Raw genomic sequence first — 21,899 nt, forward strand, 5'->3', positions numbered from 1 at the left:
TCGAGGAAGGATTTTTCCTTTTTTCGTTTTTCCTCCGGCATGAGTGAAAACATATACATGCAGTGATACACCCCACTGCATACGCCCTACCACGTGCACTTAAGCGCCCTTCCCTAATTTGTTTCTGCAAAAACCACGCTTTATTGGGTAGGCAAGTAGGCCTGGTTCGCAAGCCTCAGATTCAGTTAATTGTGGAGTGAGCAAAAGCAGGCAAAGGTTTTTGACTATCTAAGAGGGTCGCAGCTGCAGCCTAGGGAAGAGAGCTGTCTTTCTGCCCTGACTTTGACCTCCTGGGGAAGCAGCTCTGGATCCAGTCAGCGCCCAAACCTGGGCCCAGCCAGATCTGGGGTGACTGTGCCCCTCACGCTCACTGCTCGCAGATCCAGGCAGCTCAGCCCTTCATTGGTAAGACTGACTTCTCAAGGGCGAGGGGCTGAGAGGAGCCTGCCTCCCTGGTTTGTCCAGGAGTAAGGGAGGGTTAACATAATGCTGGCCAGAGCCACAGCGTGCCAGACGCTGCCACACAGGAAGCTGAGACCCTCTGCTGGATGTGACAGGAGCCCTCGGCCTCTATTTATAGCCAGGGGTCCAAGCTGCTGACCTGTGACATTCTCCGGCTGCCATTCCATCCTGGAGCCAGGCCACTGCAAGGCACACTCCTCTCCCTCCTCCCCTTCCTGTTCTTCCCTCACCCCAGCGGGGAGGGAGGCTTGAATTTTTTTCCTCCTCCACGAGTTTCCCAGCTCCTGAGGGGCTGAAGTAGTCAATACCTCATGAGAAGGCCTTCAGGTGACAAAGGAGAGCCGGCCTTGGAATTCAGACCACAGAGATGGGGACCTGCTCATCCTCCCTTACCCACTCTCTGGCCCCCTGGCCTCCAGATACAGGAACTGGTTAGCTGCCCTGGCTGCTCTGGGGGTAGCTGAGAATTAGGGACAGGGTTTAGGAGGTAAGGGGTGGATCCAAGATGTCCTGGGGAGATAGCAGCAGGAGGAACCCAGCTGACACCTCCCCCCACTAGAGCTCCTGAGAAGGGAGGCAGGGCAGTTACAAAGGTCACAGGGAGTAGAGTGATCTGAGCCTGCTATGAAGAGGTGTAGCTCTGTCAGCAGATTAAGTTCTGCTCCCCAGAGAGGGTGCTGGCAGGGAGGGTGAGAGAGGCTTGGAAAGGTCACACATGGTGGGGAGGAGCTGGCAAAGAACTAGGAACTGGGAAGTCCCAAGAGAGAATGACAAGCCCCATGGCCAGAGATGCCAGCGTGGCAGCAACTCTGGTGCCAGGCAGCCTGGGGGAGGGGGAAAGGGGATGACCAGAGGTTTCTGAGGATGCAGATGTTGCTAGGAGAAGCTAGAAGGGGGTTGTTTGAGATCTTTGTATTTTGTGAACAAACACTGAGATCCATTGTTGCCATGTGGGGCCTGGCAGAGGTCTATGTCAGCCCAAAAGCCCAGACCCCTCCCTGCAGCCCTTGCCTCATCCCTCTTGCAGCTGAGGTACTTCTTTAGCCATTAACTGGGCTTGGGGACAGGAGTCCTGGTCTGTGTGAGGCAGCAGTAAGCAGCCCTTGCCTTGCCTCCCTCCCCTCCCCTCCTCCCCCCACATACCCAAAGCAGGCAGCACTGGGGCTGATTCTACCCCTCCTCTGGGAGGAGGACAGGGAGAAAGCCCCACATATGGAGAGGGACTAGGCAACTGCATTTCTGGTGCGATGTGGTGGCAGGAGGCTGCGGGCTGCTTGTGCTTCAGGATGTCCAGGCAGGTGGCCGGGCTCACAGGCACCTGTCCTCCAGTGAAAAGCTGAGAAGACGCTGCTGTGTGGGGAGTCCCAGAGATCGTGGTGGCCAGGCACCCCAAGCTTCTGCCTGTCTCCGTTGGGGTAAAGAGGCTGCCTGGCCTGGGCCCCAGCCCTGCTCACATATGTTCTGGATGATTCTGCAGGCAGCGGATGAATTCACCTACTGGCTGGTTCTCGTAGCATACCTTGTACACAGCCATGAACAGAGGGAACCTAGAATGGGGACGGACAGAACCAGCTTGGCCTCCAGGCAAACCCCCTAACCCTCCACTCCCTACTCTCCTGCCTTCGAGCTCAGGCAGACTCTGGCTCTCAATTTCCAATCGCTGAGAATGTGAATTTCCTAGCCCTGGGTTTTAGGGTCAGGTTTTTATTGCCCTGCTCCCTATCATATTGAACTTGCCTACGTGATTCCCTGGCATGAACTTTTTGTTCCAATTAGGCAAGCCTCAGTATCATCAGCTGTAAAACGGGGTCAGTATAACAAAGTAGTGAAGAAGTGATTATGAATTATGTGAAGGTGCTCAATAAACGCCAGTTTCCTTCTTCCCAACCTGTTGCCCAGGCTGCTCCCTTCACCAGGAGGCTTTACCCTGACCAGCCGTGAGCTGATCTTCTGAGCCTGTTTCATACTCTCTTGCTCTAGGATTCTTTCTCAGATCAACAGAGTTCTGCTCTGATCAGCCCATCACCCCCGCTGTCTTGTGCTCCCTGAAAAGGAGCACCTTGAAGCAGAGACTTTCCTTTTCCTCACGCCTCAGCACCCAAGACAGGATTCACAGAACAAAAGGGTTGGCCTTGGGGGAGCAGCTTAGACTGAGGGTGATGGACACAGAGGCAGAACAGTCAGAGGAGCGTATTCCTGTGACCCCCATAGCAGAGGACAAGGAGGAAAAGACAGAGAGAGGCCACGCAGAGGGGTCCAAGCAATGTGGTATAAAAAGCACTAGACTGGAAAGAAATCAAAGACAATGAACTAGCTGGGGGACAGCGGGCATACCAGACCCTCTCCAAGCTCTAGGCTCTGTCTGTAAACATAAGATAACATTTCCCTCTCTGCCCACTTCACAGATTGAGGAGGGTTCAGGACGATGATGAATGGGGAGAGCACTTCTGACGGTGGTTCCCTCCATCAGTGGGGCTGGGGCAGACACTTACTTGTCCAGCAGGCCCTTGTGCTGGAGGATGCTGTGTAGCTCCCGGGCTGTCTGGGGCCCCTGCAGCTTCTGCCCATTCAGCATCTCTTTCTCCAGCTGCTCAATGGACTGTGAAGAAAACAGGACAGGCAGATGGAAATGGGAGAGGAGGGTTGTCAATGTGAGACAGAGAGTCTGGGACTCTGGGAGGAGGTGGGTCTTAAGAGGAAAGAAAGGCTGGGAATGTTCCCAACAATCTTAATGTTTGTGTTCAAGAGATGCCTCAAGGCACGTTCCTCTGCCTTAACACCTACAGGGCCCACCCTCCATTCTTCATTCTCCCCAGGGCCCACCTTTCCTGTGCGGGCGAAGGCCTCGGCCACCTTGCGGTTCCGCCCTCCGTAGCAGGTAGTGATGAGATCAGCAACACCACAGCTCTCCAAGAAGGTGGCAGAGGACACAGGGCCACTGCAGAAGAGCTTGGTGAAGGCGATCATCTCCATGAGCCCCAGTCGGATCACGGCCGCCTTGGTGTTGTCGCCAAAGCCCAGCCCATCACAGAAGCCAGCCCCCATGGCCACTATATTCTTTGAAGAGTGAAGTCATGGGTGAGAAAGGATCCCCTCCCGCAGGCCCCACTTGGGGCCCTCAGCACCTGCCTCATGCTCCTTCCATCAGCCATGACCCGCCCACTGAATAAGTGAAGGAAGGTGGGTGGGCTCCTCAACTATTTCCACCTCTTGGTTTTCCCACTTGCTGCACTCCCTTCTTTTAGCCTGGGCTTGTGCTTTCTGGCTCCCCAACCCTGCCCTATACTCCATCCTTGAGGACTTTTCCTGAAAACCAGTCTTCTACCTGGCCCTCCCAACCACGGCTATTTTGTTCTATGCCCCCGATATCCATCCATAGGTCTGTCCAGGATCCAGTTCTGGCCATCAATCTGTCTGGGTGTCCTGGACATCTTATCTCCCATTAGCCTGAGTGCTCCCCCAGGGCATCTCCTCTTCCCCCTGGACCAACCTTTGGAGCCAGGGACAGGGATGTCCCACAAGGGGCTATAGGGGAAAGGAAGAAGGAAGCCCAATGTCTGATGGTAAGTAATCGGCAGACCTGAGCGATCCTGGCCTTGCTTCTGCAATTCTTCCCATGTGTATGAGACTTGGTGGGGAAGGGGAGTGAGTGCCTGGAGTCCCAGCAACCTTGTACAGCTAAGCCAGGCCCTCTTTCAGGACCTTCTCCCCACCCCATAGCTGCCTCTGCAGCCCTCTCACCTTTAAGGCCCCACAGATCTCTACTGTGTCCACCTCTTGCACCACCGTGATGCGGAAATTGGGTGTCTGCATCAGCTCTTTCAGAAGCTGTCCCTGGGCCAGGTCCTTGCAGCCTGAAGTAGGGAGGGGATAAGGCTTTAAGAGGGGACTCTTGACTCTTCTTCCCACAACTGCCCTAAGCAGGACCTATAGCTCTTTCCGTAGGGGCGCCCCAACTCCCCTCACCTTTGATGCTGGGATCTTCTTCCTTCACCTGCCTTATGGGGGGAAGATGGCTAAGTGGGTGGGGAATATAGCATGGGGAGGCGATGTAACTGGAGTTGCATTATCTGTACGGGTGGTGGGGTCTCACCAATGGTTGTCTCACAGAACTTCTCATCAGCCACCTCGCTGGCAATGTTGGCCCCCATCAGCACGCTCATGGGGATGCCAAGGCGCTCCCCAATCACTTCAGAGATGAGCTTCAGCCCGTTGGGGCCCTCGTCTACCCCCTGGGCACAGGATGGAGCTCAGGCCAGGTGCCTTTTGTCCCCAACTGAGGGCTTCCCACCTAGAAATCCTGCCCATTCCAAATTCACTGTTCATCAATGTCCCTCCCCAAAGGTCCTCCCCTATTCCAATGCAGCCAAAGCTTGCTGTGAGGAGAGCAGATAACATGTGAAAACGAATCCATCTGAAAACTCTCCTTCCACAACCTACTTCTCCAAGGTAATGTATCCCCTCCACATCCCTAAACAGCCCACTCCTGAGTACCCCAAACCAACTTCCATCCCAGCCACTGCTCCAAACCAGCTTCCCTTCTCAACTCCTCAAACCAGCCCACTTCTTGTATCCCCTAGGCATCCCCTGTACACCTCCTAAACTCCCCAAGACATCTGCCTCCAAACCGATCTCTTATCTACTCCCCAACCAACCTCCCCTTCCCAATGGCCCCCCGCATCTGTTTCTCAAGCCTCCCCAAAGCCAGCTCCTCTCTTCAGAAAACTCCTGGCCTACTTCTGCTGTTTTCTGTTTGTCGCATTTCACCCACCCTGAGCCCCACAGCAGTTAGCTGCACCCCCATCCACAGGAAGGTGTCCCTGGCACCTTAATAAGAGATATGCCAATGGCGTCTGCCTTCAGGTGGCCCTTGAGCTGATCACAGATCTTGCCAATGAACTGATGGGGTACCACGAAGATCAGGATGTCAGCATCCACTGCAGCCTGGACCACATCTGGGACAGCCACCTGTGGGGGTGACCAGTGTTCATGGGCCTGACAGACTTCTTCTAGCCCCTGTGGAGCCCCATGCAGGAGATCTAGGAGACAGGGTGAGGCTGGTGGGGAAGAAGGAAGGGCAATTTGGGGGTTGAATCTGGAAGGGCTGAACCTGGAGGAACAAGACACTTCTATTCCTTCCGCCTAGCCATCATTCCCTCTAGGTTCCAGCTGTCCTGGGCTCTTGAGGACTCCTGGAAACCTCTCAGCACTCTCCTAGCCCTTGGCGGTGGGACAGTGAGGGAGGCCAAAGGAGGTCTGGGCTTGGCAGGAGGAAGAGGCCAAGTAAGATTTCATCACCCTGCTCCTTAGGGCTCCCAACTGGGAAGGGAGAGCCCCAGTCTTCCTGCTGTCTTTCCTGCTCCCCCTTTCCAGGTGGGGAGTAAGCCACGTGGATCTGACCAAAGACCTTAAGTCCAAGGAGCAGTCTCCACGTCCACTAATAACCCAGTGAATGAGTAACAAGATTAGAGCCCGAGGCAGGCACTACCCGGACCCCAAGTCTGGGGGCCGAAGAACCTGTCTTTGGTTGACACAGAGACCAACTTCCTCATCCTCTCCCCGTCCCTTTCCTGCCTGGGAGCCCATGGGGTGGGGTGGAGATGCAGGGGGATGCATTCAGGTTCCCCTCAGTCCCAGGAAGTGCTCAGGGGAGCAGTTTGGGGGCTGTGCCCAGGGATGCCCTGTGCCTGGAGTAGCCCTCCTGAGATGCTCCCCAAGCACAGGTGGCACGTGAAGTGGCCCCCTCCCAGCAGGAAGCACCCCCTCCACTTCCCTCTCCCTTCCTACGGGGTGTTGGGGCTCACCACATTGGGGGGCAACTTGTGCCCTGGCAGGTATTTGACATTCTCATGCTGTGTGTTGATGACCTCTGTCAGCTTTCTGCCCCCGACGTCTTCCTCAAACACCCACATGATCACCCGTGGGTCAAAGCGTGCCAGCTGGGCTGCATTGCCACCCACAATCTTGGCGATGGCTGAGCCCCTGGCAGGAGGGGGAGCACAGAAAGTGGAGGAGCGGGGGCGTGAGAGAGGAACGGGGGCGTGAGAGAGGAGCGGGGGCGTGAGAGAGGAACGGTGGCAGGGGAGGGGACAATGCTCCACCTCGGGATGTCACAGAAGCCACCGGATTTACTGGCCCCCTTCCTTGTCACCCCCTCCCCGTGACGCTGCGTCTCTCCTGACCTAGCAGTAGAAAGGAGACTCAGTTTCCTTTCCCTCACACTTTGCTGCTGGAGAAGGGGGCCAGCCTTCTGATCTCCCCCCCACCCCCTAACCCAGGCAGCCTTTCAGGCAGGGAGCACTCTGGAGGCTCCCTTCCCATGGTGAACAGGTGCTGCTGCCGGAGAGGCAAGGGCCAGGAGCCGTCTGGGCATCGTCTGTCCTGTCGGGGTAGGCACAGAAGACAGCAACAGGGGTGGGCCAGGAGCTGGAGGCATTACCCACCCACCGGCTGCCTCCTGCCCACCAGACCTCCCTCCCTAACCTCCTGTATACTTGAGGGAGCCTCCCCTTGCCCCCCCGCCCCACCATACTCCTTGACAGAGCCGCTTACCAGTTACCAGAGCCTACAATGCAGACTTTCTTGCCGGCCATGGTGCCGCTTCGCTGCCTGAGCCACCAGCTGGGTGCCACTCTCCCCAGCTCCTCTGCCGGCTGGGAGCATATAACTCCAACACACGTGGGTGCAGCCAAGCCCCGCCCTCCAGGGGAGGGGAGGCGGGCACCCAGGGAGACAGAGTCTGGCAGGGCCAGGGAAAGGGAAGAAAAGGGTAGAGACAGGTGGGGAACAGGAATGGGGCTGAGACCAGGCCCGCTTTTCCTCTTAGGTTTGCCCGCTGACAGTGCTGGCATGCCGCTTCCCTCGGCCCCAGCCCAGGTCCTCACCCCCTCCCTCCCCGCAATGGTCTCATTTTAAGGTCTGCCAACACCAGGCCCAGATAAGGAGCGAGTGCCCGGTCCCCCCCACTCCCGTCCCCTAGCACTGGAATAAATTGTATTCAGTCCCAGCAGCAGATACAGGCATGCCTTCTTTTCCAAGGTAGGAACCGCCCCACTTGTCCCCCCAGGACCCGGAAAGCTGCTCTACGGGTTCAGCCTCTGGCGGTGACGGGTCACGTGTTGCCCCATGCTAGCCCCACTGCAGCGCTGTGGGTGAGTGAGGTGGGTGGGTGTGGCCCCTTTGAAAAACAAGAGCACATAAGAGGTAAGGGCCTGCTTTGGGGGCAACCCAGCCCAAGGATACGAAGACCCCATGAGCCCAAGAAACAAGCACACCAGTGGGCCTCTCCTCACCTGAGTGTTTCCCAGGAAGGGGGGTAGGAAAGGTCAAAGTTGGAGGCTCTGATGCCAAGTGGCCCACAAGTCTTTTGCAGACTCTGGGCTTGAGGAGGAGGAGGATAGGAGAGAAAAGGCAGCCCAAGTGTTCACTTTCCTTGAGAGGTATTGAGCTTCCTTCACTTCTTTCTTGGGTTTCCAGGCTAACCCCACACTAGGGGCTCCTTCAGGTTAGTGGCTAGTTTGCAGAAGCCAGAAAGGGGAAGGGAGGCAGGACCTGGGGCAGTTGTGACCTCTGTAGAGCTTTGTGGTCTCAGATGCTGTAATCAAGAGCAAGCGGGGTGTGTGCTTTTGGGGGGAGGGAGGATGGAAGGGACACACGGCGCAGTTCAGGGCTCTACATCACCCACAGCAACCTGTTTAACTACGAAGGGGAACTCTGGTTTCTAGGCTGATGTGGAGAGTGGGGCAAAGGCCCCCTACACTCCAGCTGTCTGTGCACCTTGGCCTAGAAGGCAGACAGCACTGTGTGCTCACGTGCTGACCTCCTGGCCTGGCCGACTGCTGAGTGGGTGTTTCCATCCCCCTGGGCTGCTGCTGGCTGCAAACAGTGATAAGCACTGGGCCAGAGGGGAGTCTGTGTAAGCAATCACTGGGTAAGGGTAAGTGGCCCTGAGGTCAAGACTGGGGAGAAATGGTTTCCTAAGTTCTAGGCACTGCCTGGGAAAAGCCCACCATACTCTACTCCCATGGCCAGGGAGTTCCCTTAGGGGGACATACGTGAAATCAGCAGTTGATTGTTTCTTTCAGGAACAAAATTATGCCTACTACAGAGCCAGCCTCCCACAGATCACTGTTATTGCACTGGCACTGCAACAAAGGCACCAGTGCCAGGCTGCCAGCTGGGAGCACTGATTATGGGTGATGGAAGAGAAAGAATGCTTCTGTCCCTGGCACACAGGATGAGAACCCCAAAGAATGGATGTTTATGCATAAAATAACCTCTTGTTTTTGCCTAAATGCTTCCATCTTTTTGTCCCTACGATCATTTTAAGTAGTATGGAGACAAATAATTTGTTCATTGATATAGGAATAAAGACTGTGCAGATTCAGAATTGGCCTGTCACAGGAAGTTATCTGTACCACTAGAGCTCTTTTCCCAAGAGCAAACTGCAGATTATTTGCTTGAAATTAATAATGGTTCATCAGCCATTCATTACACATGTAATTAGCCTGGGTGAAAACAGATGCCATTTCAATGTCCTTGACATCAATTTTTTCCACTCCCAAGTTATCATCACCCACACACACTCTTCTTCTGCTTTCCCTACTGAAGTCTGATAAACTCCCACATTCCAGATTGGGAATAGTGGTTGTATCCTTGGTGGGTTTGACTGCATATACGCAATACTTGAGTGTTCACATGCATGGAGGCAAAAGTTAATTTTTTAACTACAACTTTGGAATGTAGTTGCCTTCACCCTGTGTTCTAAACCCCCTTCTTGAGTAGAACCAAGCTAGATAATGGCACAAAGGAGGAAAGTAAAGAGCCACCAGGTGGGAAGCAGGCACCCACCTGGTGATGGAAACTGCAGCAGAATTTCATGCTTCTGCTAATGGGACCCAATCCTGAACAAAGTCTTCTCAACTCTACCAGTGAAGGCTTGGTTGTCCACAGTATGAGGATGACAGCGCAGCACTTCCACGCCAGTCTTAGGAACTAAAATCTTACTCAGGGTTGAGAAAGTGGAACCTTAAAGAATGGCAGGCACACAAACCACAAACGTCTTCAGTCCTGATACAGCGCTGGCCCGTATGAAGACAGAAGCCCTGAGAATTCTAGAGATGGCTCAAGTTCATCAAGTGTAAGGGACCACAGGTACCCAAGGATAGCACACTCGAGCCAGCGGGTGCCCTGAGGTGTTTAGAAGGACAAGGGAGAGAATGGCAGTGCCACTGTCTTGTTAGAACCTTCCTTAATGGGAACTGAGGACAGGACTCTCAGATCCAGTGATGAAGCCCCCTAATCCCAACCAGCACCTGGCCTGCTTGGACCACTGGGGCTGACAGAATAAGCTCTAAGGTGAGAACCTGAGGTCCCCAGGGTAGAAATCTTGTTTTTCACCATATCCCCAGTGCCTAGAACTGCAGCTGGCACACAGCAGGTGCTCAATAAATATTTGTCAAATAAAATGAACAAACACCATGAGCGTGGCTAATGGTATCGAAGAAAGCTCAGGGAAGAGCTCTCCATCAGTAGGTAGGGGGACCCATCCTTCAGAAGATTCTTTTATTAAAACTGGGTGACATCGATAACGGGACAGTACAAAAAAAATTTTGGTCCATGAAAAAAACATAATTCAGTTAATAAAAACAATTATCTTCAGGGACACTGTGTAGGAGTGCTGAGCTTCCTTCTCATGGTTCCAGCCCCAGGGACAGAGGTTGTCTGTCCAGTGTCACTCTGGGGAGAACCTTTCAAGGGAGGAGTGGGATAATGACAGGAAGGGGAAGACGGGGAGAAAGTTCTGCTGTCCCCAGTGTGGAACAGTCAGGGATACAGGGCTGGGGGATGTGCTCGCAGAAGCCTGAGGAGGGGGTGGGGAAGCAGGGGCTTTGTCAGTTCTGCGGCTTTAGAGCCCATGCTGAACGGAATTCCCCCTCTGTGCCCAGCTGTCTCCCACCCTGCTGTGTTGAGTCTGCGAGCCTGGGATATGCTAACTCGGGGGTGATACAACCTGGAAGAAGAATTTGAGGCTCTCCTGGAAAGATGCAAAACCATCTCAGTTGCAAGGGGCCAAGATCACAAGGTCCTGCTGCTACCTGAGGGGTCTGAAGCTTTTGAGGGCAGGGGCTGGGGAGTCACAATCCTGTGAGGCAGGGAGAGGGAAGAGTCACAAACCCAACTCAGAGCTGTTCTCCAGCCCTGGGCGCTTTCACTCCTCAGTGCCCTGGAAGTCACCAGTGGGTGTCAACTGGGCAGACAAGGGACAGGAAGACAGGGATGGCCCAGGGCTTTTACCCGTTTGATTTTAGGCCTGTTTCTCCATGAAAGGATGGGGGAGGCAGGGTGGAATGAATGAATGAGTCACACCTCCAAGCAACAGCAGGAAGGAACAGCCTCTGCTGGCAATGACAGTACCCTAGGTGAGGGCCCTTGGGGCTCTGACAGGGAAAGGCAAGATTCCCTCACTCAGATGCCCTGGGTTAGGACAGATAGGAGGGAATCCTAAAAAGCAGCGACAGGGAGTGTGGTGAGAGGGAGCAATACTAAAGAACAAACTCCAATACTGACGCGGACCCCCTACGAGGGAGCAAGAGAAGCACTGAGACAGCAGGCCAATCCAGAGGGCTGCGGACTGACCTGGGCTCAGTGGAGCCCAAGAACCAGGATTCCTTTAGTGCTAGAGGGCAACAAGTGAAGGGACAGTTTGCTCCAAACCTGTGGAGGGAAGGAAGGAAACTGGATTCTGTTATCAGGAAAGCCAAGATCAACTAGCTTATAGAGTGCCCCCAGGCCTGAGTCTCGGAGAAGGGGCTAAAGCTCCCAACTCCTGGGTCTCTGAAGGGCAGGATCAGTGTAGCTGGTCCCCTTGAAGACCACTTGGCCTTAGGCCCAATCCATTCAATGCACTGATTACCACTACGGGTTCTCTCTCTAATACTATCTAGAGGTCCTATGCAGACCAGGGGAGGGTACAGGCACATGGGAACTTTGTGGGGCAAAGGGAAGCTGGGGGTAGGAAGGGATGGGGTGGGAGAAGAGGGTAACAGGTATCATGTGAGACCCTCTTCATTCTGGTGTTGTCCTAGAACCAACAGCATCCCCTGGAAGGCCCCAAGCAAGACCAAGGCAGGTGCTATGAGGCAGGCAGCACAGGGCCCAAATAAAGAAATCGGTGCAGCCAAATCAGGGCTGTGGGAGAAGCCCTATGTATTTCGGATTCCCAGGGCTTGCTCTAATTCTTGTCGTCTCTGCTGCACCTAAGGAGAAAATAGTGGAGGGGGTGGAAGATGAGACAAACCAGAAGTTGGTACCTAACACCACTGACCCCCATCAAGGGTGCAGACCCCTTGCCTTTTGTCAGTTTCTCCTGTGCACCCCAGGTGCCTACCTTGGAGTAGAAGTATCGGCACACGGCCTCCTGTGCCCAAGGCTGGAAGTAGAACTCAGCTCGGCGCTCTTCCTCTGGGTTACCCACCACATCAGTCATGGTCTGAGGGAGATGGGAGGGGGAAGACACAGAAGAGACTTGTTTCCTTCCTTGTCATCTGTTATGGATTGAATTGTATCCCCTAAAAGATGTTGAAATCCTAACCCTCCCAGTACCTATGAATGTGACCTTATCTGGGAATAGGGTCTCTGCAGATGATCAAGCTAAGATAAGGTCATTAGGGTGGGCCTAATCCAATATGAGTGGTGTCCTTATAAAAGGGGAAACTTAGACACAGAGACAGACATGCATAGAGGAAAGATGCTATGAAGACACATAGAGAACACCATCTGCAAACCAAGGAATGCCTGAAGCTACCACAAGCTAGGAGAGAGGCCTGGAACAGACTCTCCCTCCCAGCCCTCAGAAGAACCCTGCTGACACCTTGATTTCAGACTCTAGCCTCCAGAACCATGAGACAATACGGTTTCCCTTGTTTAAGCCACTCAGTTTGTGGTACTTTACTATGGTGGCCCTAGCAAACCACTAAAACAACACCCAAAGTCGCCTCTGCTGTCAACAAGTCATTGCCTTGTTCAGGGATCCATTCAGGCACCCCTTGTCCCTTGCTCCTCTTCTCGGGCTAACTGCAGTCAATCACCACAGGATAGGCGAGAACTGAGGACACATCTCACACGTTCTGTACTCATTCCTACCTTCCTGCCTGAGCTTATGGTGCTCCCCTCTCTGGGATATAACTCAAATCCCAAATTCTCCATGAAGCCTTCCCCAGCTATTCTAGCCTCATCAATCTCCCTTCTCCTTTGTATTACCTTTTTGGTACTGGTGAGTTCCAATAACGTCTTACATGATTTACTACTTTTTAAATCACATTAACATGGTTTCTCCGAACAGAACGTGTGTTACTTTGAAAGAGATCAGGTTTTCCACTCTGTATCGCCTACAATACGGTGCACAGTGACATCACATACTAAGTACTAGATAAACACTTGATGGTTCCACCTCCATTTCCCTACTTAATTGTAAAATGGGCCCTGGAACACACTAAAGAAAGTCTGGTCCCTCACTTCCCCCCGGCTCTCTATCTCATGCTACGGAAACGGAGCAAATGTATGCCTCACGGATCTAAGTCTCTTTGCACCTGTCCCAGCTTCTTTACCTTGAGGTCCCGGCACTGGGACTGAAGCCAGTCATTGATGAAACCCTGAGGGTCTCTGGCAAAGCTCAGCATGAACTCTCGCTGGGTCTTCAGCTGATTGATAGTTTCTATTGTCTCATGGATCTGAAAGGAAGAAGGAAGCTCGTAACATTTTCACGCTGGGGAAACGCAAAGTTAAACGGCAGGCAGTGTGCGACTTCTTGTGCCGCTCCCAACCTAGGAACAGAGTGCGGCCCAGAAATGGCACTGCTGCCCCACCTGCTCCAGCGCTCGGCATTCGCTTAGCAGGTGATGTGCACCGCGTCTCTATACACCCCACATGAGGGAAGTTTTCCTTTTAGTCTCCACAATGTCCACTGTGGATGACGCTACATGGTAAATGTTTAATCCACAGCACAAATGGGTCCCGAAACACTCTCAGGTAGAAAAGAAGTGGTACAGAGAGCTGTCTCAAAAGCTGTGGTCCGTGGGTTTTGTTCTTTGTCCTCTTCTCATTCTCTATACTCTTCCTGGCTATTTCATCTACTTGTATGTCTTCCAGTACCACTGACAAGGTAATAAGTCCCCAGTCTGCAGACCAGAGTCCATTTTCCAAACTCCAACCAATCCACCTGCTTGACATCTCAAGGCACCTTAAACTCTCCGAAACTAAATTCACTACCTTTCCCCAAGACCTGCTTCTCCTCCTGTTCCCAATCTGAATAACTACAACTGTGCACCCCAGCTGAAAACCTGAGGGTCATCATCATGCCTCTTCTCCCTCATACCTCACCCCACCGTCTCCATCCAGTGTCCAAATCCCTGCAATTTCACCTTGACACCTTCCAAATCTACCTACTCATTTCCATCCTCACTGTCAGGACCAGAAGTTTAGGCCCTCGACACATCTCACATGCATCACTGCACCAGCCACTCAACTGGGCTTCCTTCCTCCAGATCTGCCCCCATTACAATTCACTCCCCACCATCCTGCCAGTGATCATTCTAAATGCAAATAGCACCAGGCCCTCCAGTTTTCAGGACAAAGTATAAGCCAGTTTTCCCCGCAAAGCTGCTTCATGACTAGGATACTGCTTCCCTATCCAGTTTCTTTTCCCCAGCACCCCGAGCTTTATCTAACACAGTAAACAGCTTGTACTTCTTGAACATGCCAGGCTCTCCGCTCATCTTTGGGCCTTCATATACCCTGCTCCCTCTTTCTGGAATGGCCTCTGCCCCCCACGCCCCTAAGCACCATCCTCCTTTCTCCCCTTTCGTTGACTCCCATGTCGTCCTTCAAGATTTAGTTGGGGCATCAGCTCTTCCAGGAAGGCCTCCCTGTTCTCCTTTGTGTTCCCAGAGCCTTTCTGGCTTTATTTGCATGGACTATGTCTGATAATGGTATCAATAATAACAACAGGAGCAGCAGTTGCCATTTGTTTTTATGTGCCAGATACAATGTCATGTCTTTACATACACTGTCTCATTTAATCCTCATAACAACCTTATAAAAATAGGTATTATGGTCTCTATTTCGCAGATCAGAAACTGAGGCTCAAAGCTATTAAGAGGTATAGCCAAGAATCAGAACTCATGTGTGTCTGGCTCCAACCAGCGCCAAATAGAGTGCCTAGCACTTACTGGGTGGCAGTACATTTTGAATGAATATCAAGAATCAAAAGAAGCCAAGAAGCTGTGATAGAGGGCTGGTGGTACCCAACTATCCAGGGGCATGGTCCCTACCTTGTTGTCTAGAGTAGCAATCTCCTGCTGGCTGGCAGTAGACAGCAGAAAAGAATTCATCTGGGTCTTCAAGGTATCATCCACTTCCACATCAATGTCATAACAAGCTGTCTTTTTCTGATCATTCGGGTCAACACTGGGGAGGAAACCAAAGGGGCCTGGTAAAGGGCTTGTCCCCTAAGACCTAATTACACAGGGTCAAAAAGATGGTCTAAGACTGAAGGGCAAGGAGATGACTGCAAAAGGGCACAAGAGACCTCTTCGGTGTGATGGAAATGTTCTGTACGTTCCTTGTGGTGATAGCTACAGGATGTATACATTTGCCAAAAATCATCAAATTTTTCTTTAAGTGGGTGCAATATATTGCATATAAACCTCAACAGAGTTAATTTTTTTAAAAAACTCAATGGTAAAAATTCAAATGTTACAAAAGATATCCAATGAAAAGTAAGTTTCTCCCTCCCCACAAGGAGACCATCACTACAGTATCTTCTGTATCTTTCCCCCTATTAAACTAAAATTGATCCTAAAAATTAATTCAAATAAAACACATACCACGCAAAATAAAAAGTGGCCTAACTTTAAGCCCATGAATACGGGACAAACTAGCTTCTACTGACCCAGTGTATAGGTTGTAGGAGTTACTATTGGCTGAATGATGATGGTTCAGGGTCTAATGACAGGAAGGCTAATTAATATGGAATAAGGGAAAGAAGGCAAAGACTACATCCAGCCAGAAGACATGCTTTGAGGAGAAACTGCCTTCCTTCACTCCGTATCTGCCTAGAGATGCCCTGCTCATCCATCTCTGAACAGAAAAGCAGATGGAGGTAACGGAGCTGGAGTCTCAGCTTGCAATGTCCTACCACCCAGAGAAAAGATTAGCTCATCAGCGAGGAGCTGGTAAATGTCTAATAACTGATTCTCCAAAAGAGAAGAAGAAGAAGAACAAAAAGCCCTGACTTGTAGCATTTGCTGATTTCTGTGTTTTAAATATTCTCGACATGATTGACTTCAAGATGCCAACATTATATCACTGATCAAGGAGCTGGGAAGGGATGTGCAATAACACATCATTAGATAGTATTTCCACCATACAGACACAATAGACAGAAGTAACCTCGAAAACACAAACACCAGTAAACTAATATAATAATTCAGAGATGATGAATTTTTGAGTATATATTACCCTTATTTTTAATATAATGTACTTAATTGCAAGTTTGTATAATTTAACCTTAAATAACGACTGTGTTTAACAACCTGCTTGCAAAATCCCTGAAAATTTTGAGAACTGACTTGTGCAGCTGGTGCAAGCCAGCTCCAGCACACCACTGCCTTGCACACACATGCTTACCTGATGACATGATTAATGATGATGGGCTCTGGTGGCATAAGCAAGGCGTGGAGCCGTTGGGGGATCTCTGAAAACTTCATACGTTGAGACTCAAAGATCTGTGGGAAAGAGGAGAAGCAGCTAAGAGCACAATTAGTGCTCCAGTGGACCTGAGCAAAAGAATGGGTCCTTTTCTTACCTGCTGGAGGTACTTGTCACAGATGACAAACTCCCGCTCATGTGGGTCCTGGAGCTTATGCGTCTTAATATATTGCCACAGTGCTTGAATGATCACTGGACGGGTCTGGGTGTGGATGCCCAGCAGCCGAGCCAGACGAGGGTCTAATTTAAACTGAGGAGGCTATAGAGAACCAAAGAGTATAGAGATGAAGCTAATGAGCTGAGTCTATGTGCATTATGAGGTGCTTGGCATGGCCATACGTTCAAGCCATTCAACAGGCATTAATGTTGTGCTTTCCCTGGGGCAGAAAAACACTAACAGGAACTCAGAAATGACTAAGACCCTATCCCTACACTTAGGGAGGTAACAGTCTGGCGGCAAATTACCCACAACTAGACTTAAACCTTTAAATGTCAGACTGCTGATGGGATGTGGCTGTGAAAGCTGGACCCCCTCACAACAGCACAGAATACCTGGTAATCCAGCATCAGCAGGACAGTACACCGTACATTCACGTCTCCTGGCCGCTTCACCTGGAAGCCATCTGTCTCCTGGGTAGTGGCGGTCCTGTGCCACTACAGAGAGGAAGATGTCAGGGGGTGCTCTCCCAGGGGAAGAGCTGGGGTGGGAGGGAAGAGCTTCTGTAATGACTGAATATTCAACTTTGATTACTGAAGCTATTGGAGAAGAGCAACAGCATGAGACATTTTAAAAAACTGCATATGACTTTGGGATTCCTGTCTATAAGTAGATTGACCTTTTAATTATGACTGCTCAGGGTCACATTTAAATTAGCCTGAACTTTCAGTGATAATTTTATCCACAAAAATGGATAATATACATGTGTACAGTAAAATAACGTAGCTATCATCTATTGGGTACTTACTATGTGCAAGAGTATTCTAAGACATTTACTTGGATTATCACATTTAATCCCCACAACATCCATATGAGATAGGCACGATTAAACCTATTCTACAGATGAGAAAACTAATGCTTAGAAGAGTGAAGTAAGCTGCCTAAGGTCAACAGCCAATAAGTGGTGGAGCTGCTATCTGAGCTCTGGTGTGTCAGAGTCTACAGTCCACATTCTTAGCCACTATGCTCTATTGCTGTAAAGTTAAATATATTTACAAATTTCTATTGATTCTATGACTTACTTCCCTTATTAGATGGTAAAGACCTTCCCATGTCTCTTAGTGGTTGAGGTTAAGGGGCTGCAGCTACACTGGCAAAGAAAGGAGCGGTTTAAGTTCACTTGGAGCGCTGGACTGTCTCATTCTGGTTTTGACTGTATCCCAAGGAACACTGTTGCTAACACAGTCTTCAGAACACTATGTAATCAGGCATTACAATAAAGAATTTTTGATGATTTGGAATGTGAATCTAAACAGAGCAGGGACCAAAAGCAAGTCCCAGATCTGTAAAAGTAGCCTTGGCAAGGACTAGAACCCTATTAGTTAACCCCCTTAATCACAGCACTTGTTACCAGGAAAAAGGTTGAATGGTGTGTGGATAACTACATCTCACCATTTTTAATAAGCAAGATGCAGAGATGGCTTGGCATGTATAAGAGGCCTCCATCAGAATTTCCCTTGAAAGTGGGGGCAGCAACCAAGACAGTAAAATTTAAAAGGTGGGACAAGTCAGACTGCAAAAGCTCTTGGGTCCAAACAGTACCAGATCTGAACAGCTAGTGCCACCTGGAGGCCAATGTGCAAACTGCATTGGAGGAACTGTACACCTGGGGTAACCCTTTATTCATACCTTCCCCTTTCCCTAGACATTAATGTTTGGCTCCCAAGTCCATCATCCTCCAGTCATAAAGTCAACGCAAAGCCTAGAGGACAGAACTACTCACTTCCACCAGATGGTTATCTGGCCCATACAGGTCTTTGTCCAGTTCGATCACCAAGGACTTAAAAAAAGAAGAGAACTTCCTCTTTTGTTTGGTGGCATCATATTTGGACAAGGCTGACTAGAGGAGAGAGAGGAGAGGTCATGTTAGAAAAGGCCAGAAGATATTCCCCAAAACAAAGTCCCATAAAAAAGGAACCCACAAAAGCAATGGGGAAAAAACTCAAAAATGTCTTCTGAGAACCTCTTAGGAGATGGCAAGGTAGGTGTCTGTGGATACTGAACAAGTCACAGTTGAAACAGAACCCTGAAGAAGCAGCCTGTAACACATATAGGGTGATTGACTTACCCACCTCATTTCCCCAAGGGAAATGGGGCAAGTTAAGCCAAACCTCTGCACATAATAAAGCGAGTCTAAAGAGAGAAAAGTCTGACTCTAGAGGGGAAATGAATCACAGGTAATAAAAAGCCAGAACAAAAGCAGCTTTATTTGGATGACATGACACCACCAGTAGATGGACCGGACCTATATAGAGAAAAAGGAGGCTCTGACACTGAGCCCTGGTTCTCCTGAAAAATGCATTCAAACTGGCTTGCCTGTGAACAGCTAAAAATAGAGAGCCAGAGAGTATAAGGGAATGGCAGGTGAGCTTCTCCAAGGAGCTTCTGGGGTGGGAAGTTTGGGGGCTATCACCTGTCAGCTGATGTTCCCATGAAGCAACAAAGAGCCTGTCAGAGAAATCTATCCCACGTAAACTGTGAAATGTCTCCAATGGAAGCTGGGAAGATGGAGATGCCACAGTGGATATCAAGGACCTCAAGGACTCAGAGAGGAAAGCATGGCCTAAATGCTAAGTGCAAACTCACTTGGTTTAAAAAAAAAAAAACCTAACTGAAAAATCTGCAGATACTGCCAAGTCCAATGGCTAGCAGCATCAGGAAGGAGGTAAACAACAAATCAAATCCCACGACAATAAGGTTCTCGATATGATACCACAGAGGGGGCCAAGCTGTGGGAGCCAGAAACAAAGAACCATTGTCTTTTAGTGCAGGGAACACAGTGACCCTCTCCCTGCTGTTCCCAACAGGAGCTGTAAGCACCAGTCAGGCTTCCTGCCAACCAGACAATGCTGCTTGTTCCCAGCAGCTCCCACCCTAAATGCCGACCACAGTGGACCTTGAACTCACATCCTCCAGGAGCCGTCCTTCTACCCGAAGCTCCCAGGAAGCCACCGTCCCTTCCCCATCCTCGGCATCCGACTTAGCCGGATTGAAAGTGTTAGAAATGAAAATTCGCAGCTTCCGTTTTTGCTGAGGAAGGCAGAAACAGGATTGATAGTGGGGCTTCAGTGGTTTGATGTTGAAGACAAGGGTCTCCCCAAACCTGAAAATGACTCCTAACAGACTGACTTACTGTCTACCCAGTCCTTGGGGTGGGTGGATGGAGATTCCACCTAGAAGAGGAGTACAGGCCACTGGCCTGAGTGCAAGTGCATTCACCAGGATGTCAGATGGACAGAGTCATGCAAGGTGCCAGGTTCCCAAGGTGGCAGAGCAGTTGTAGCAAAAACACCAACAGGGTATATTTCTGGTGCAAGAAATATCAAAAGCCCCTCCCCCTTTGCTGTTCTGTTCTTATGCTTCTAATGTAATTCTCAGTTCGTAGGCGGAAGGGAGAGATGTAATTTAAATGCCAAGGAGAGCCGTGCTACGCCTTTGATTTCTCATCCCAAGCCTGCTGAAGGTTCCCGCGTCCTCTCCTTTGGCTCTCTGCCTAGCACTCTCCTGCATTACCTTGATGGGACGTTTCAAGGCCTCCTGGATATCTAGCCGTTTCCTCATGATAGTCTGGTCCAGTTTCCTTTCAAAAGCCAAGAGATCCATATAGGCCTGGGATTCTGGTACCAGTTCACGAATCTTAGGAGCAGAAAGATATCATTGGGATCTAGAGCTGACCATCTCTATTCTCAAGCTCACCACACCCTCAAGAAGACCTATATTGCCTGGACTCACCCTTTGAGGTAGAATTTTGTCAGCCATCTTCTTTTTCTTTGCACTGTTTGGAATAAACTCTTATCAACATGGGATGGAACTAGCCAGAACATGAAGACAGGCTGTCCACACCTCCGTTTATAGTGAAGTGAAGGAACTGCAAAGCCTGTCTCAAGTCAGACACCCCCATCCCCAAAAAACGCAAAGCATTTTCAAGAATGAGCACCGTCTGCTGACACAGCACCCCCACTTCTTGGTTGAGGGACTCCCACCACCTGCATCCTCACAGGCCGCCTCCCTCCCTCCCTCCCTCCCTCCCTCCCTCTCTCCCTCCGCCCTGGGGTCATCTTACTTGTGGTTCCGATTTTGGACCGCCTGCTGCTGGACCTGCTGGATCTGCTGAGGCGCAGGTCTCTTGCGGGACTGGTCCATCCCTGACTGGGCCAGGCCAGGTCGGACTGAAGGGTTCCCCCCATAGCCAGGGGGTCCCATGGAAGGTCCCTGAGGTGTCATTCGGCTGCCTGGTAGCATACCTGGTCTCTACACAGGGGAGAGGACCCAGAGATGTCATGGCTTCCCCTGCAAACCCCACCAAGAAAGGGAAAGTGGGGGAGGCCTGAGTTCTTTGAATGAAACAAGGCTGAGGGGGTGGGGTGGAGCACAATGGTGGGGTGGGAGGAGAGCCCTCTACCTCTGTGAAATCTAGATAACTGGAGCTTCCTCTGCTCCAGTCGTGACCCCACAGGAAAATATAGCCCCAAAGCTAAGACAGCTAGATTACACTCCAATTCTCCCCAGTCTATTTTGCATCTGGCGCATTGGACATCTTCTCTAATTCCACATTTGCTCAGAGAGCACTGCCAGCTACTGTCTCCTAAGAAGCTGACCTGAATTTGCCAGCTACACCTTCTGTGTTCCTCTGGGCGCTGGAGCTGCCTAGGCCCTTTTGCACACAAGCTCTCACAGGCCCATGCTTCGCCCCACTTCTTCGTCCACCCTGGTTGTACACCCTGACTCCCCAAGAAAACAATGCCCCTAGGAGCAGATGGGGATGCTAACTGCCTCCCCTCCCTTCCCCGCACTGCCTCCCTGCACCCCGACTCACGGCCCGAAATCCCTCCCAGGCGAGTCCCTCCTACTCCTCCCCCCACCCCTGTCACTCCCAGGCCCCCGCACGGCCCCGCCCCCGGCCCGCGCGCCCCTCCTCCCGCCCTACTCACCGGATAGGCCGCTCCGGGCATCGGGGAGCGGTACAGCCCTTGACCCGGCGCCGGGCCCATTCGCACCGGAGGCCCCGGAGTCCCGCCCGGACCCAGGGCAGCCGCCGCGCCCGCCCCTCCTGAGGCTCCGGCGCCGCCGCTCGGAGCCACAGACTGGAAACCCGCCCGGGCCGCCATCTTTCCCGGAGCCGCTGCTGCAGCTGCACAAAGAACCGGAACCGGAACTCCCCCCGCCCCCCGCGCGCCCCCCGCGCCCCCCGCGCGCCCGCCCGTCCGCCCGGCCGGCCCGCCGGCACGGGAGGCTCGGGGCAGCGAGACTGTGGGCTAGAGGGGGGCGACAAGCGGAAAAGGTGTGTGACCACTCCCTCCGGCCTTCACGGTCCGGGAGGGAAAACCATAGAGAGGAGCTCTGGGATAGAGAAGTCCTGCGAGCGGGCGCCCCCAGGCCGACGGAGGAAGACAAGGAACTGGAAAGGGGGACCACAGCCGAGGGTGATAGAGTAACTGCTTCATCTTGGCGC

The 21,899-nt window shown here is 51.6% G+C and overlaps 2 protein-coding genes and 1 long non-coding RNA gene across 3 annotated transcripts; 1 reads left to right on the plus strand and 2 right to left on the minus strand.

Annotated features, from left to right (window-relative positions):
• Positions 1–1,359: 1,359 nt before the first annotated feature.
• On the minus strand, positions 1,360–7,359 carry GPD1 (glycerol-3-phosphate dehydrogenase 1). The gene is made up of 8 exons (XM_061205839.1): positions 7,015–7,359; positions 6,267–6,444; positions 5,290–5,430; positions 4,556–4,694; positions 4,204–4,316; positions 3,286–3,519; positions 2,955–3,061; positions 1,360–2,009 (listed from the first exon to the last, which is right to left on the minus strand). The coding sequence occupies exons 1-8, from the start codon at positions 7,311–7,313 to the stop codon at positions 1,913–1,915; spliced, it is 1,308 nt and encodes a 435-aa protein (XP_061061822.1). The 5' UTR covers positions 7,314–7,359; the 3' UTR covers positions 1,360–1,912.
• LOC133101165 (uncharacterized) lies at positions 3,286–4,907 on the plus strand. Its single transcript, XR_009702598.1, has 3 exons — positions 3,286–3,642; positions 3,842–4,025; positions 4,807–4,907. It is a non-coding gene; the product is annotated as an uncharacterized LOC133101165 (long non-coding RNA).
• Positions 7,360–10,009: 2,650 nt separating the features above from the next.
• SMARCD1 (SWI/SNF related, matrix associated, actin dependent regulator of chromatin, subfamily d, member 1) lies at positions 10,010–21,614 on the minus strand. The gene is made up of 13 exons (XM_061205840.1): positions 21,379–21,614; positions 20,511–20,698; positions 20,180–20,222; positions 19,961–20,083; positions 19,355–19,477; positions 18,171–18,287; positions 16,783–16,884; positions 16,328–16,489; positions 16,150–16,247; positions 14,793–14,928; positions 13,071–13,193; positions 11,852–11,953; positions 10,010–11,720 (listed from the first exon to the last, which is right to left on the minus strand). Exons 1-13 carry the CDS (start codon positions 21,553–21,555, stop codon positions 11,667–11,669), a joined length of 1,548 nt encoding a protein of 515 aa, XP_061061823.1. The 5' UTR covers positions 21,556–21,614; the 3' UTR covers positions 10,010–11,666.
• Between the last annotated feature and the right edge of the window lie 285 nt (positions 21,615–21,899).

This window comes from Eubalaena glacialis, chromosome 11, assembly GCF_028564815.1.
Source record: "Eubalaena glacialis isolate mEubGla1 chromosome 11, mEubGla1.1.hap2.+ XY, whole genome shotgun sequence".
Classification (NCBI taxonomy): Eukaryota; Metazoa; Chordata; class Mammalia; order Artiodactyla; family Balaenidae; genus Eubalaena; species Eubalaena glacialis.